Source organism: Leptopilina heterotoma, unplaced genomic scaffold (genome assembly GCF_015476425.1).
Source record: "Leptopilina heterotoma isolate Lh14 unplaced genomic scaffold, ASM1547642v1 Lhet_123, whole genome shotgun sequence".
NCBI classification, from domain to species: domain Eukaryota; kingdom Metazoa; phylum Arthropoda; class Insecta; order Hymenoptera; family Figitidae; genus Leptopilina; species Leptopilina heterotoma.
Window position 1 is genome coordinate 1,644,562 of NW_025110842.1, and position 16,180 is coordinate 1,660,741.

The 16,180-nt window shown below is 22.9% G+C and overlaps 3 protein-coding genes across 4 annotated transcripts in view; 2 read left to right on the forward strand and 1 right to left on the reverse strand.

The window, feature by feature from the left end:
- LOC122511984 (rho guanine nucleotide exchange factor 10) overlaps positions 1-16,102 on the reverse strand; it is a 68,649-nt gene extending 52,547 nt beyond the window's left edge. The window contains exon 1 of one of the 2 annotated variants that reach the window (XM_043627607.1): positions 14,983-16,102. In XM_043627607.1, the coding sequence (XP_043483542.1) occupies positions 14,983-14,998 (16 nt within the window). In that variant the 5' untranslated portion in view covers positions 14,999-16,102. The remainder of the gene's footprint in view (positions 1-14,982) is intronic. The other variant, XM_043627592.1, reaches the window with a different exon arrangement.
- LOC122512007 lies at positions 1,691-4,021 on the forward strand. Its single transcript, XM_043627612.1, has 2 exons — positions 1,691-3,024; positions 3,339-4,021. The coding sequence occupies exons 1-2, from the start codon at positions 1,924-1,926 to the stop codon at positions 3,924-3,926; spliced, it is 1,689 nt and encodes a 562-aa protein (XP_043483547.1). The 5' UTR covers positions 1,691-1,923; the 3' UTR covers positions 3,927-4,021.
- LOC122512013 lies at positions 12,375-14,989 on the forward strand. The gene is made up of 3 exons (XM_043627617.1): positions 12,375-12,625; positions 14,156-14,524; positions 14,645-14,989. The coding sequence occupies exons 1-3, from the start codon at positions 12,419-12,421 to the stop codon at positions 14,876-14,878; spliced, it is 810 nt and encodes a 269-aa protein (XP_043483552.1). The 5' UTR covers positions 12,375-12,418; the 3' UTR covers positions 14,879-14,989.
- Positions 16,103-16,180: the final 78 nt, after the last annotated feature.

Sequence of the window (16,180 nt, forward strand, 5' to 3'; positions counted from 1 at the left end):
CTATATCACTTGAAAATTTTGAAAAAAGGGGTTTAAGCCCAAAAAAGCGTGTTTTCGAAATTTATATATTTCTTTTTAATCTATATAATACGCTAGAGACGAAAAAAAGACTGGAAACGTTCACTTTAAGATTCATGAGCGCAAAACTAAAAAAAACCAATTTTTTAAAAAAGTGGGGGTAAAGTATCAAAATAAAATTTTTTTCACTATTTTTGACATATGGGAGTGGATTCTTGTGTATTTTTGACCGCTGAACACGATCCTAGGTTCCAAAATAACTTAACTCGCTATATTTTTGAAAAAAGTGGGGGTAATAGGGCAAAAAAAAATTTTTGTTTTTTATTTTTGAGATGGGAGTGAATTCTTATGTATTTTTTACCGCTGAACACGATCCCACTTTTAAAAATGGCATAATTCTTTAGGTTTTTGAAAAAAGTGGGTGTAATGAAACAAAAAAAATTGTTTGTTATCTATTTTTGACATGAGAGTCGATTTTTATGTATTTTTGTCCACTGAACACGATTCTAAATTGCAAAATTGTCTAGAAAGTAAGGATTTTGAGAAAAGTAGGAGTGAGAACCCCCCCCCCCCCCCAAAAGTTTTTGAGAGCTTTAAAAATATTTCATTATCTCTAAACTTACGTGCTTGAGATCTTCATGATAGAATAAAAGCTTGAAATGTGTACTTTACGACCCTTATGCGCAAAATCGAAAAGAAATACATTTTTTGAAAAAAGTGGGGGTAGAAATCGAAAAAAAATGTTTGTTCCCTATTTTTGACATGGGAGTCGTTTCTTACATAATTTCGTCCCCTGAATACGATCCCGGGTTCCAAAATTATCTAGCACTTCGGAATTTTGAAAAAAGTGGGGGTAGAGACAAAAAAAATTTGTGTTTTCGTTATTTTTGACATGGGAGTCGTTTGTAATGTAATTTCGTCCGCTGAATACGATCCCGGGTTCTAAAGTTGTCTAGCACTTCAAAAATTTGAGAAAAGTGGGGGGTAGAAATCTAAAAACTTTTTTGTTCCCTATTTTTGATATGGGAGTCGTTTTTAACGTAATTTTGCCCGCTGAATACGATCCCAGATTCTAAAATTGTCCATCTTTTTAGAATTTTAAGAAAAGTGGGGGTAGAAATCGAAAAATAATTTTTTGTTCCCTATTTTTGACATGGGAGTCGTTTCTTACATAATTTCGTCCCCTGAATACGATCCCAAGTTCGGAAATTGTCTAGCACTTCGGAATTTTGAAAAAAGTGGGGGTAGAAACCTAAAAATTTGTGTTTTCGTTATTTTTGACATGGGAGTCGTTTGTAATGTAATTTCGTCCGCTGAATACGATCCCGGGTTCTAAAATTGTCTAGCACTTCAGGATTTCGAGAAAAGTGATCTTTAAATCCCAAAAATTTGTTTTTAGTGACCCTCCCCCACTTTTTTCAAAATCCAGACGTGCTAATGTTTTGTATCCAAGTTTCCGTTCAGAGGACAAAAATACATATTGCAAACCACTCCGATATCAAAAATATAAAAAAGCCATTCAGACCTCTGTGTATAATCTAAACTTCTAAGAACGTTTATTTTCATAAATTTAACGACATTTTCGATCAAAAAAAAAAAAAACGAAGATAAAATAGAAAATAATTTTCTTTTGAAACTAAGCACATTTATTAGTTTCTTTTGTGTCACGAATAAATATTTCTTGGCTACGGATTGCATTATTATTGTAGAACGAAAACGATAGTTTATTATTGGTTATTTTTTTTTTTTAAAGTCTGTATTAAGTGCTTTTGGTCCAATAGATTTGTTACAATTGTCAATTTTTTGTATTCCTTTTGTATATAATGACGACAGTGTCTCAATTTTTAGGAGATATTTTTTTGTTTCAAACTTCCACTACGTGCGGTTTTTAAAGAAAAAGACAAAATGGCTGGCAAATTATCTCTACAAATTTTTGGTATTTTTCTCTGCATCCTTTTGGGTATGTTTCATTATTTTCAAGATTATAATGGCAAAAGTAGTGTAATTACTAAAAATCGAGATGGTATTACAACGGCTCGTTTCACTGCTACGACTAATCGGAAAATTGAAAGACAGTCAACAACTACAATACGGTCAGGAATAATAAAACCAACGGCGAGAAAAATGGCACAACCAACAAATACAACGGCAAGAAAAATGGCACAACCAACAATTACAACGGCAAGAAAAATGGCACAACCAACAATTACAACGGCAAGAAAAATGGCACAACCAAAAATTACAACGGCGAGAAAAATGGCACAACCAAAAATTACAACGGCGAGAAAAATGGCACAACCAACAAATACAACGGCAAGAAAAATGGCACAACCAACAATTACAACGGCAAGAAAAATGGCACAACCAACAATTACAACGGCAAGAAAAATGGCACAACCAAAAATTACAACAGAAAAAATAATGACACAACCAAAAATTACAACAATGCCAAAAATAATGGTACATAATGCAGGAAGTACCTTAAAAGCAGTTAATGACATTCCTCCTAGAGATAAACAATTCAAAAACGATTTGAAAACTGCTATTAAATATGTTGATAAAATTTTAAATAACTATAAATGCAAATATATTTATAAAAACATAAACGATTTTAAGAAAGTGTTTGACATTATCACTGCCGCTGCAGATAATAATTACATATTTCACACATTTCCCAATTTTACCGTTGATTTTAACTTGATTCAAAATGCAACTTTGGCAATCAATCATCTAATGCCAGTTGAATGTGAACGGCAACATCTGCTACAAAATAAAGAAATATTTGAAAATATTTTGGAATTATTACATTTATATGACACAAATTTTCCAACTCAAATTGATAGCAAAAAATACTCAAAATGCTACATTCATAGTCTATTGCAATTCGAATCATTAAATGAAGTTATTAAAAAGTTTGATTTTGGAAAACTGAATACTAACAGAAATTCTTTAAACAATGATATAAAAAATCAAGTGGAAAAAATAAATCAATGTCGCCGATTAAGGGTAATTTACAAACTTTTCTATCAATACTATTTTTGCGTAACAATCACAGTTTTTTTTTCCTAAATCCTAAAAATTAACAGTTAAAAGTATTTAAAAATTAAAACATCAATATAACTATTTTAAAGTTTTTCTTTTTCTACTTTAACAACTGTTGACTATACATTTTTTTTGGGTCTTTAAGGGCATTTGAACCTTGATGACGTCACACATGCTTTGCATAATCTGTAACGTCATCAAGGTTCAAATGCCCTTAATGATTTAAAAAAAAAAAAAAAAAAAAAAAAAAAACTAATATTTAAAATATATTCTTGCAGCTAACGGAAGACGATCAAGAAAGTAAAAATTACAGAAACAATAGCAATAAAAATTTGAATCAACTTCACGAGAAAGATAAAAAATTCAAAAACCGTCTCAAATTTTTCATTCAATATTTTGAGAGGATTGTAAAGGATGAATGCAGTGAAAAAAGTGAAACATACAATGATGAGAATAAGAATATTTCGAAAATAATTTTTTACATTTCTGAAAGTGCAACAGAAAATTATTATTTTCACATAAACCGAACTGCATATTTGGGTGTAATCCCAAGTATTACTATTGAGCAACTTTCACAATTTATGCCAAAAAAATGTGAAAAACAATTGATAAAAGATAAAGAAATACTTCAACAACTCCTACAACTATTAAAAATATATTATGAAAATTATCCAAGGCAATTCATTAACGATGATGAGTACAGTGAGTGCAATAAAAAGAATCTCATGGATTTAATAAATATAAGCAATGATTTTGAAAAAAATTACTTTATCGAAACTTATTCTGTAGATAAAAAAGTGTCATTAAGTCGTGTTTTGTTAAAAAAAATTGTATCAATTATGAAATGTGTTGAATTGTTAAATTAAGGATGTCGCACAGATAGTAGATGATTTTACGACAAGTTTACTGCAAGCTTACTGTAATTTTACTCTCTAACTAATAAAAAAAAATAATAAATAAATAAAAAACTGATTTAATAACCTCATAGAAATAAACTATATTGAAAATAAAAGTATCTTTGGTAAATTTTGTATTTTTTACATTAATATCATTTTTTCTAATACAGGCTTCGCGAAACTCATCTATTAAAACTAAATTTACTACTTTTTGTACGTTATGATACTATTTGGATACGTTTTTTAGATTTCAGCCACTAAAAGCTACTATTTCTGTTTTTTTTTTAGAATTTACTTTAAATTCGCTAATACTAGAAATAAAAAAACTTCTCAAAAATAACAAAAATTCAATTCTTTTTAAACATTTTGAATAAAATTTTTCGCAATAATTCAATTATTTTTATAAATAATAAAATTCTTATCAGGAATTAAATTATTTTTTTGTTTTTTGAAAATTTTAATAAAATTCTTAGCAACTATTCAATTATTTTCATAAATATAATAAAATTCATCGCAGGTTTTCAATTATTTTTAATTCAATTTTACAGGAATTGCTCGAGAAATTTTATTCTTCTTAAAAATTTAATTTCCATTCCTCGAAGTTATAAATTATTAAAAAAAATTTTTTTTTAAATTCTTTGGAAGGATTCAATTATTAAAGATAAACAACAAAATTTATCCAAAATTTCAATTATTTTAAGGCATTTTAATAAAATTCTTTGCAAAATTCAATTATTTTTATAACTAATAAAATTCTTCGAAGGAATTCAATTATTATTGTGAATAATAAAATTTTTCTGAAAACTTCAATTATTTTGAAAAATATTAATCAAATTCGCTGCTACAATTCAATTATTTTCATAAATAATAAAATTCTTTTTAGAAATTCAATTATTTTTAAAAATAATAGAATTCTTCTCAGGAATTCAATTATTTAAAAAAAGAATAAAATTCCTCTCTGGAATTCAATTATTTCTTACAATTTTAATAAAATTCGTTGTAAAAATTCAATTATTTTCAAAAATAACAAAACTTTTCACTGAATTTCAATTCTTTTTAAACATTTTAATCAAATTTTTTTGCAAATATTCAATTATTTTTATAAATAACAAAATTTTTTTTGCAAATATTCAATTATTTTTATAAAAAAAAAATTCTTCTGAGGAATTCAATTATTTTTTGAAAATTTTAATAAAATTCTTTGCAACTATTCAATTATTATTTTCATAAATAATAAAATTCATCGCAGGATTTCAATTATTTTTAATACAATTTTACAGGAATTGCTCAAAAAGTGTAATTATTCTTAAAAATTAATGTTTAATTCCTCGAAAAAAATCAATTATTTAAAAAAAATTTTTTTTTAAATTCTTTGTAAGAATTCAATTATTTTCAAAAATAACAAATTTTTTCACAAATATTCAATTCTTTTTAAACATTTTAATAAAATTTTTTGAAAGAAATGAATTATTTTAATAAAAATTTTTTTACTAAATTTCTACACACACATTTAATTATTTATATAAATAAATAAATTTTTACAGAAAATCAATTATTTAAAACAAAATTTTAATAAAATTTTTTAAAATAATTAATTATTTAGAAAGATTGTTATCAAACTCTTCGCAAGAATTCAATTATATTCTATAAATTTTTATAAAAAAATTCGATGCAAGAATTGAATTATTTTTGTAAATAATAAAATTCTTCCCATAAATTCAATTTATTATTTTTAAAAACTTGAATAACATTCGATGCAATAAAATAAATATTTATATAAGTAATATAATTCTTCTCAGAAATTAAATTATTTTTAAAAATTTTTTTAAAAAAATATTTTTTAGTTTTTTAAAAAAAATTCTTTGCAACTATATTCAATAATTTTCATAAATAATAAAATTCATCGCAGAATTTCAATTATTTTTAAAACAATTTTACAGAAATATTCTTAAAAATTGAATTTCAATTCCTCGAAAAAATCAATTATTGAAAAAAATTTTTTTAAAAAATTTTTTGGAAGAATTCAATTATTGAAAAAAATATTAGAATTTTTCACAGACATTCAATTATTATTTATTTTCAAATATTTTAATAAAATTGTTCCAAAGAAATCAATTATTTCAAATACAATTTTTATCAAATTCTTTTGAAATAATTTAATTATTCTTTTAGATTTTAATAAAATTCTTCTTAAGAATTCAATTATTTAGATAAACAATTCTTCCAAAGAATTCAATTATTAAAGATAAATAACAAAATTTTTCCAAAAATTCAATAATTTTGAGGCATTTTAATAAAATTCTTTGCAAAATTCAATTATATTTTGAAAAGTTTAAATCAAATTCGTTGTAAACATTCAATTATTTTTAATACAATTTTAATAGAATTCCTCGAAAAATGTAGGTAATTGTTCTTGAAATTTTTTTTTTTAATCAAAAGAATTAAATTATTTAAAAATTCATCGATAAAATTCTCTATATGAGAATTCAATTTCAAGAAACATTTAATTAGTTAATAAATTATTTATTTTTTTATTTAAAATTTTTAAATAAATTGAATTTCTCGTAGAATTTTTTTATGAATAATAAAAATTTCTCAGGAATTCAATTATTTTAATTGGAATTTGCATAAAATTAGTCGAAAGAAATAAATTATTTAAAAATTTTAATAAAATTCTTCGCAAGAATTAAATTATTTTTCTAAATATTCTCCAATATTTTAAAGCAGTAAAAATACTTATAATAAAATTTATTTTCAAAAAGACAAACACGAACCAACTTCAGTAAAATTTTATTGCTTTTTATAAAACTAACTGCAGAAAAAATTGCTTTTTTTATCATTTTCGGAATTTTACTATTATTTTTTTTTCAATATTGTCAATAGATTATAATTTTATTTTTCATGTTATAATAAAAAAAATCACTCTTGCATCATGATTCCTTAATTTTCCTCTTACTTTCCAAAGAAATTCCTTCCAATAAAGTGAAAAATTTATAATTTTATTTCCATTGTTTCTATCAATTTCCAAGTGCGTTTTTTATTTATTCCTGAGAATAAGTTTATTATTTTTAAAAATAATTGAATTCCTGAGAATAATTTTATTATTTTTAAAAATAATTGAATTTCTGTAAAAAAATTTTATTTATTTTTAAAAAAAATTGAATTTCTAAAATGAATTTTATTAGTTATGAAAATAATTGAATTTTATCATCAAATTTAATTAAAACTTTTCAAAATAATTGAATTACAGAAAAAAATTTTTATTATTTAGAAAAATAATTGACTTACGGAGAAAATTTTATTATTTTCAAAAATAATTGAATTCCTGTAAAAAATTTTATTTTTTATAAAAATAATTAAATTTCTAAGTAGAATTTTATTATTTACGAAAATAATTTAATTTTTACAACTAATTTTATTAAAAGTGTTTAAAAAATTGAATTCCTGAGAAGTATTTTATTTTTTTTTTTAATAATTGAATTTCTGAGAAGTATTTTTTTTTTTTTTTTTAAATAATTCAATTCCTGTAAAAATTTTATTACACTCGGGTCGTAAAGTTTCAGTACATTTGGACTGACTACATTTGAATGCTCGCTTCACTTTAAACTCAAATATCTCAGTAAAAATTGATGTAAAAGCTATCAAATTAGGATCATTTTAAAGTTTAATAAATTTAGAGTCAAGTGGGCCAAGATATAAACAATTTAATCATGTAAATATGTGAATATAGTCCTTTAAAGTATAAGAGATTTTTTGTGAAAATTTCATTTTTTAAATCTTGAGTTCAAGTCAATGCCAATTGAAGAAAAAATTTTTTTGAGAATTGTCAGTTCACCAATATGTAGTAAAAATCCCATTCTTTAATTCTGAACCAAAATCATTAACAAATATTTGGTATTTTTTTCAAATTCTATCAAAATAATTTCTCTTGCTCTCTAAATTTCTCAAAGGATATAAATTGCAAATTCGTCGATTCGTTCATTTGTTTTATCAATTAACCACACTTTTGGAAAAATATATAACCTTTGATTGTTACATGATTATAACTATGCAATATAATAATAATCATACATTATAATAATCGTAAGATTCCTTTCCGTTAGCAAATTATCTGCATTCATTTGTTTGTTTTGAAAATTGAATTTTGTGGGTTAAGTATTAACATTTTTTATATATTATTTAATGTCAAACTTTTGATTGTGGAAAATACTTTATTTATTAAATTGTCTCGAATCTTTGGTAAAAAATCTAAAATTATAAAAAATTCGAAAAATTTCAAAAAACCGTTTTTCTTAAAATTCAACATTTTTTCCTCTCTTTTATGGGAATTAGCTTCATTATTTTTGTGCTTTTGGAAAATACTTTACTTTTTAAATTGTCTCGACTCTTTGGTAAAAAATCTAAAATTATCGAAAATTATCAAAAATTCAAAAATCCGAATTTCTTAAAATTCAACATTTTTTCCTCTCTTTTATGGGATTTAGCTTCATTATTTTTGTGCTTTTGGAAAATACTTTACTTTTTAAATTGTCTCGACTCTTTAGTAAAAAATCTAAAATTATCGAAAATTATCAAAAATTCAAAAATCCGAATTTCTTAATATTTAACATTTTTTCCTCTCTTTTATGGGATTTAGCTTCATTATTTTTGTGCTTTTGGAAAATACTTTACTTATTTAATAGTCTCGAATCTTTAGTAAAAAATCTAAAATTATCGAAAATTATCAAAAATTCAAAAATCCGAATTTCTTAAAATTCAACATTTTTTCTTCTCTTTTATGGGATTTAGCTTCATTATTTTTGTGCTTTTGGAAAATACTTTACTTATTTAATAGTCTCGAATCTTTGGTAAAAAATCTAAAATTATCGAAAATTATCAAAAATTCAAAAATCCGAATTTCCTATAATTCAACATTTTTTCCTCTCTTTTATGGGATTTAGCTTCATTATTTTTGTGCTTTTGGAAAATACTTTACTTATTAAATTGTCTCGACTCTTTGGTAAAAAATCTAAAATTAATGAAAATTCGAAAAAATTCGATTTTCTTAAAATTCAACATTCTTTCCTCTCTTTTATGGGATTTAGCTTCATTATTTTTGTGCTTTTGGAAAATACTTTACTTATTTAATAGTCTCGAATCTTTGGTAAAAAATCTAAAATTATCGAAAATTATCAAAAATTCAAAAATCCGAATTTCTTAAAATTCAACATTTTTTCTTTTCTTTTATGAGATTTAGCTTCATTATTTTTGTGCTTTTGGAAAATACTTTACTTATTTAATAGTCTCGAATCTTTGGTAAAAAATCTAAAATTATCGAAAATTATCAAAAATTCAAAAATCCGAATTTCCTATAATTCAACATTTTTTCCTCTCTTTTATAGGATTTAGCTTCATTATTTTTGTGCTTTTGGAAAATACTTTACTTATTAAATTGTCTCGACTCTTTGGTAAAAAATCTAAAATTATCGAAAATTATCAAAAATTCAAAAATCCGAATTTCCTATAATTCAACATTTTTTCCTCTCTTTTATAGGATTTAGCTTCATTATTTTTGTGCTTTTGGAAAATACTTTACTTATTAAATAGTCTCGACTCTTTGGTAAAAAATCTAAAATTATCGAAAATTATCAAAAATTCAAAAATCCGAATTTCTTAAAATTCAACATTTTTTCTTCTCTTTTATACCATTTAGCTTTATTATTTTTTGAATTTTTATTCAAGAGAAAAAATGGAAAACTGAAAAAATTTAGAAACTTTTAAAAATTCCATACCATTTCCATGATTTCCATGATTTCCAGAAGCCTTTTAAAAATTCCATACCATTTCCATGATTTCCATGATTTCCAGATTCTGTAGGAACCCTGCTTTTGTCTGACTTTCTTCTAAATTATCGAATTCAGTGATTTCTGGGGTGAATTTGGTTAAGTTGTAAAATGATTAATTTCTATTTGAATTCGTTTTTTTTGAATGTAGAAAATCTGATGTTAATTTAATTCTTTTTTCGTTATGCACGGCAAAAAATATTTAGCTGGATGAACTACAGATTTCACTTTAGTAGCGAAATTTTTCAGTGCTTCAATTAATACTTTCGTTATTCTAGAGAAACTTATCGCTATTTCAAGTAAAACTTTTTTCAGTGTGTAATAATTATTGTTTCTTTAAAAAGTTTTTAATTTAAAATGGCTTTATAAAATAAGCAATGCAAAAGATGACCCAGATACTAATTGTAATTGTTCTAGCCATAGTTTAAGTCTAGTAATGTAAATTCTATTTAAATTGAGACCATTGAGTAAAATTATTTAAATTTTAGTTAGTTAAATCTCTTTGTTAGGTTATAATAATTATTTCTTTAAAATTTTTTAAATTGTTTAAAATAAGCAGCCCCATACAACATTCCCGCGCGCTTGCGCGCGGATAGTTTGGCTAGTAATAATAATAATAATTATTATTATAACATTATAATAGATAATAATGAAATATAATATAATAATAATTATAGTAATAATTATTATAACTATCTAATTTAAGTTTTTTTCGTATTTATTGAATAATTTACCAGCCTAAATATTAGTATTATAATTATTTATTCTATTTAATTACAATAAAATCCAGGAGTTTATAAGTCCATTCAATTTGCTAAGAAAATATAATTGCAACTAGATTTTGTTTTATAAAAATAACCGCCTTTTGCATTAATTACAGCTTGACAAATTCGAGGCATTCTGGCTAATAGTTTTTCGAGCTTGTATCAAAGGTTATATATTTTTCCAAAAGTGTGGTTAATTGATAAAACAAATGAACGAATCGACGAATTTGCAATTTATATCCTTTGAGAAATTTAGAGAGCAAGAGAAATTATTTTGATAGAATTTGAAAAAAATACCAAATATTTGTTAATGATTTTGGTTCAGAATTAAAGAATGGGATTTTTACTACATATTGGTGAACTGACAATTCTCAAAAAAATTTTTTCTTCAATTGGCATTGACTTGAACTCAAGATTTAAAAAATGAAATTTTCACAAAAAATCTCTTATACTTTAAAGGACTATATTCACATATTTACATGATTAAATTGTTTATATCTTGGCCCACTTGACTCTAAATTTATTAAACTTTAAAATGATCCTAATTTGATAGCTTTTACATCAATTTTTACTGAGATATTTGAGTTTAAAGTGAAGCGAGCATTCAAATGTAGTCAGTCCAAATGTACTGAAACTTTACGACCCGAGTGTATTTATGAAAATAATTAAATGTTTGCATAGAATTTTATAACATTTTTTTTTAAATAATTGAATTATTTTGGAAAACTTTATCGAAATAGTAGATATATTATTATAAAAATAATAGGTAATTGAATTGAGGAAAATTTTCGAAAATAATTGAAATTTAGACAAGAATTTTAATAAAATTTTTTAAATAATTAATATATTTTCTATCAGAATTTTATTATTTTCAAAAATAATTGAATTTCTGTGAAAATTTTATTTTTCATTAAAATAATAGTTGAATGTTTGCAAAGAATTTTTTTTTAAAATTGAATTCTTTTGTGAAATTTTTTATTAAAATAGTGAATATTGAAAAAATTGGAATAATTGAATTTTTCGGGGAATGCATTTAAAATTGTATTAACAATAATTGAAATTATTTGATGAGTTTTATTATTTATGAAAATAATTGAATTTTTACAACAAAATTTTACAAAAATAAAAAAAAAAAATTAAATACAATTTTTTTCAGAAATTCAATTATTTTTAAAAATAATTGAATTTTAATAATTTAATTTTTTTAAACAATTTTAATAAAATTAGTTGTAAAAATTCAATTATTTTTCGTAAATAATAAAATTATATTTAGAAATTCAATTATCTTCATAAAAAACAAAGTTTACAGAAATTTAAAAAAAAAAAATTAATTTCCTTCGAAGAATTTCATAAAAATCTTTTTAATATTAGTTGATTTTTTTCGAAAAAATTTTATGAAAATTGTTTTTTAAATAATTGAATTCCTGTGAAAATTTGATTATTTATGAAAAAATTGAAAAATGTTTGCAAAGAAATTTAAAAAAAAATTGTTTTTAAATATTTGAATTCTTTTGGCAAATTTTTTATTATAAAAGGAATGGAAAAAATAAACTTGAAATCATTTCTCGAATATTTTAAAGCAGTAAAAATACTTATCAAAAAATTTTTTTTCTCCAACATGAAACATATTTAATATTTTCAAAAATAAAAAAGACGAACTAACACAGTAAAATTTTATTGCTTTTGAAAAATAACAGCAGAAAAAATTGTTTTTTTTTTATTGTGAACAATTTTTTATCATTTACAAAATTTTACTATATTGTTTGTTAAAAAAGAAAAAAAATATTGCATTTGTGAATATATTAAATGCGTATTGGAAAAAATTTTTTAATTCCGAAACAATCGTGAAAGGTTAGTGAAGAGAAAAAAAAACAAAATGGTTGATAAATTAAGTTTAACAATTCTCGGTACATTTCTCTTTTTTGGTACAGGATTGGTAAATTATTATAAAGAAATGAAAGACGAGGGAAATGAATTTACTAAACCAAGTGATAGTAAAACAACAAATTATTCAACTGCAAATGAAAAAAATTTAATAGAAGAAAATATAAGCTCTTCAACATCAATTACGGAGCAAACCACGGTAAATTATATATTAATTCAGACTTCGCACTTAATAATTAATTAAAAAAAAAAAAAAAAAAAATTATTAAAAATATAATAAAAAAGTAGCTATCGAAAAATTAAATTTCACGACTGAATTTTTTCATAATTTCTAAATTGAATTACGCTAAGCAAAAAAAATTTTTATTTTAGAAACTTCTACGAGAATTCAATTATTTAAATTAGATTATTTGACTTCAAGATTAATTTTTCGTATTTAAAATACAAAAAATTAATCATTTTTCCAATTATTAAATCTAATTTGTTAAATAATTTTTATATTTATGAAAAGTAATATCTAATATACAGAATTTTATCAGAATTTTTAAAAATAATTTAATTCTTTTGAAGAATTTTCTTATTTTTAAAAATAATTGAATTTCTGTAAAAATTTTACAATTTATAAAAATAATTAAATTACTAAAAAGAATTTTATTATTTACGAAAATAATTGAATTTTAGCATCGAATTTGATTAAAACATTTAAAAATAATGGAATTCCTGAAAAGAATTTTATTATTTATATTAAAATAATTGAATCCCGTGAGAAGAATTTTATTCTTTATTTAAATAATTGAAATCCTGAAAAGAATTTTATTTTTTTTAAAAATAATTGAATTTCTAAAAAAAATTTTTTTATTTATGAAAATAATAGAATTTTAGCATCGAATTTGATTAAAACTTTTCAAAATAATTAAATTTTTGAGAAAAATTTAATTATTTACAAAGATAATTGAATTCCAGAGAAGAATTTTATTATTTATGAAAATAATTGAATTTCTAAAAAGAATTTTATTATTTACGATAATAATTGAATTTTTACAACGAATTTTATTAAAATTTTTCAAAAAATTGAATTCTAGAGAAGAATTTTATTATTTAAGAAAATAATTGAATTTTTACATCGAATTTTATTAAAATTGTAAAAAATAATTGAATTTTTAAGAAAAATTTAAATATTTACAAAGATAATTGAATTCCTGTAAATTTTTATTTAAAAGAATTGAAATCCTGAGATGAAGTTTATTATTTATGAAAATAATTGAATGGTTGCTAAACATTTTATTAAAATTGACAAAAATAATTGAATTCCTAATATTAATTTTATTATTTACGAAAATAATTGAATTATTGTGAAAAATTTTATTAAAATGTTTAAAAAGAATTGAATTTCAGTGAAAAATTTTTTTATTTTTGAAAATAATTGAATTCTTCATACGAATTTTATAAACATTGTTTTAAATAATTATTTTTTTTTGGAAATTCAATAATTTTTATGAAAATTTTATTTTAAATAATTGAATTCTAGTGGAAAACTTTATTTGTGAAAATAATTGAATTTTTCGATTAATTAATTTTTTAAAATAGTATTAAAAATAATTGAAATTCTTCGATGAGTTTTATAATTTATGAAAATAATTGATTTCTTGCTCAAAATTTTATCAAAAATTTTTTTTTAAAAATATCGAATTTCCATGAAAAATGTAATTATTAGTAAAAATTCTTATAGTCCCAAAATAAAACCAATATCTGGGAAAGCAAATCAACAACTGGAAAATACAATGAAATAACTAATTATAAAGAAATTATTGTGGATGGAAAGGAAATTACTGAACCAAGTAATATTGTAACAACAAATTATTCAACTGCCAATGGAGAAAATGCAACAGAAGAAAAAATTAATTCTTCAATATCAATTCTCGGTACATTTCTCTTGTTCTGCACAGAAATGTTAAATTATTATAAAGAAATTAATGAGACGGGAAATAATTTTACTAAATCAAGGGATAATAAAACATCAAATTATTTAACTGTCAATGACAAAAATTTAACAGAAGAAAACATAAATTTTTCAACATCAATTGCGGAGCAAACCACGGTAAATTATTTATTAATTCAGGCTTCATACTCGATAATAATTGATTTAAAAAAAAATTTAAAGGATCTGCGTGATTTCAAAAAAATAATATTGATATTTATTCGTGTATAATTTTTACAGTCTCAGGATAAAATCACTATCTGGGAAACCAAATCAACAACTGAAGAATACAATGAAATGAATAATTCGACAAGTACGACAGAAAATGCTTGGTACTATCTTAAAACAATGCCTTCAAAATTATTAAATATGGTCAATAATTTTTTCGAAGATTTCGTAAACAGAAGTCGAAATAATTCAATTAGATACCAGCCTACTTTTTATAATAATCCGTTTCAATTACCTTTTAATTAAACAGTGACTATATGTATTAAGAAGTGTTGCAACTTAAATTAACATTTCATTATAATTTAGAGAATTAGGAAAAATATGCTGTAAAGAGAAATTTAATTACTAACCTGAGAAAAATTCCATGTGTAAAATTTCGTAAATATTACGTTGAGAGGAAAAATGTTGAGGATCAAGAGAAAAACGTGGTCGATGAAAACGACGCCACTTTGTGTTTTTACAAACGGCATTTTCTTCTGATTGTAAATACTTGACGAATAAGTCTTCACTTTACTAATTCACTTCTTTTACTTCTTCCACTGTTTTCACTATTTTTTTCGACTATTTTAACTCTTTAATTAACATTGAAACATGTTTAAATTATTTCTTTTCACGAATTAAATGACTTGACGCCTGACGTGAGTGTTGTGACCAGGGTGTGGAAGCTGAAAATTGCCACCAACTCTGAACAGTTCAGCGTTGGGTCGCTGCGATTACTTACCCAGAGAGTGGACAACTTCCCAAATGCGACACTTGTCAAAAGCGCCACTAGTTATTATTCTAGTGATATTTGTCAACTTTTAATTTCTTTGCTTGCTTTGCTGCAAAGTAAATGTGAAAAAGGATAGAAAAAAATATAATAAAATAAAGTTTTAGATAAATTAGGTCACTTTACGCCTTACACGTGTACGCCTACGGTACACTAAAGACAAAATTGCAGGATCGCAGGTTACTCCACAGGGTTGGGTCGCTTAATTTTCCACTTGTCTATAGTTAAGGCCAGTGCACAATAGTTTCGCGAACGAGATGCACGGGATGGAAAAGGACACAAATATAGGTCAGTTTTTTTGTTGAAAAAGAAATAATATTGATAAAAAAAACAACAATAAAAAATAGTAAATAAATATTCTTTCTTTATTTAATAATAAATTCGGTTCTTGTTAATATATTAGTACAAGGATAATTGTCACTCTGCCGATTTTTTTGCTACAAAATAAATAAAATTAATTAACTCATCGGATTCCAAAGTCACAAAATCACAGGTTACTGCCCAGGGTTGGGTGACTAATTCTATCACTTTATTTCGAGTAAAATTCTATCTATAGACAAACTTCAGGGAAAAATAAAAATGGCAACGGAGAAACTGTAAATGTTTGTTAAAAAGGAAATAATGATAAAAATAAAAATAAACACGATTATTATTATTATTATAAATATAATTGTCACTCTGCTAATTTCTTTGCTGCTAAATAAATATAAATACAATAAATAAAATTAATTAAATGACTTAAATATTATTATGTCTTTGGATACCAAAGACACAAAATC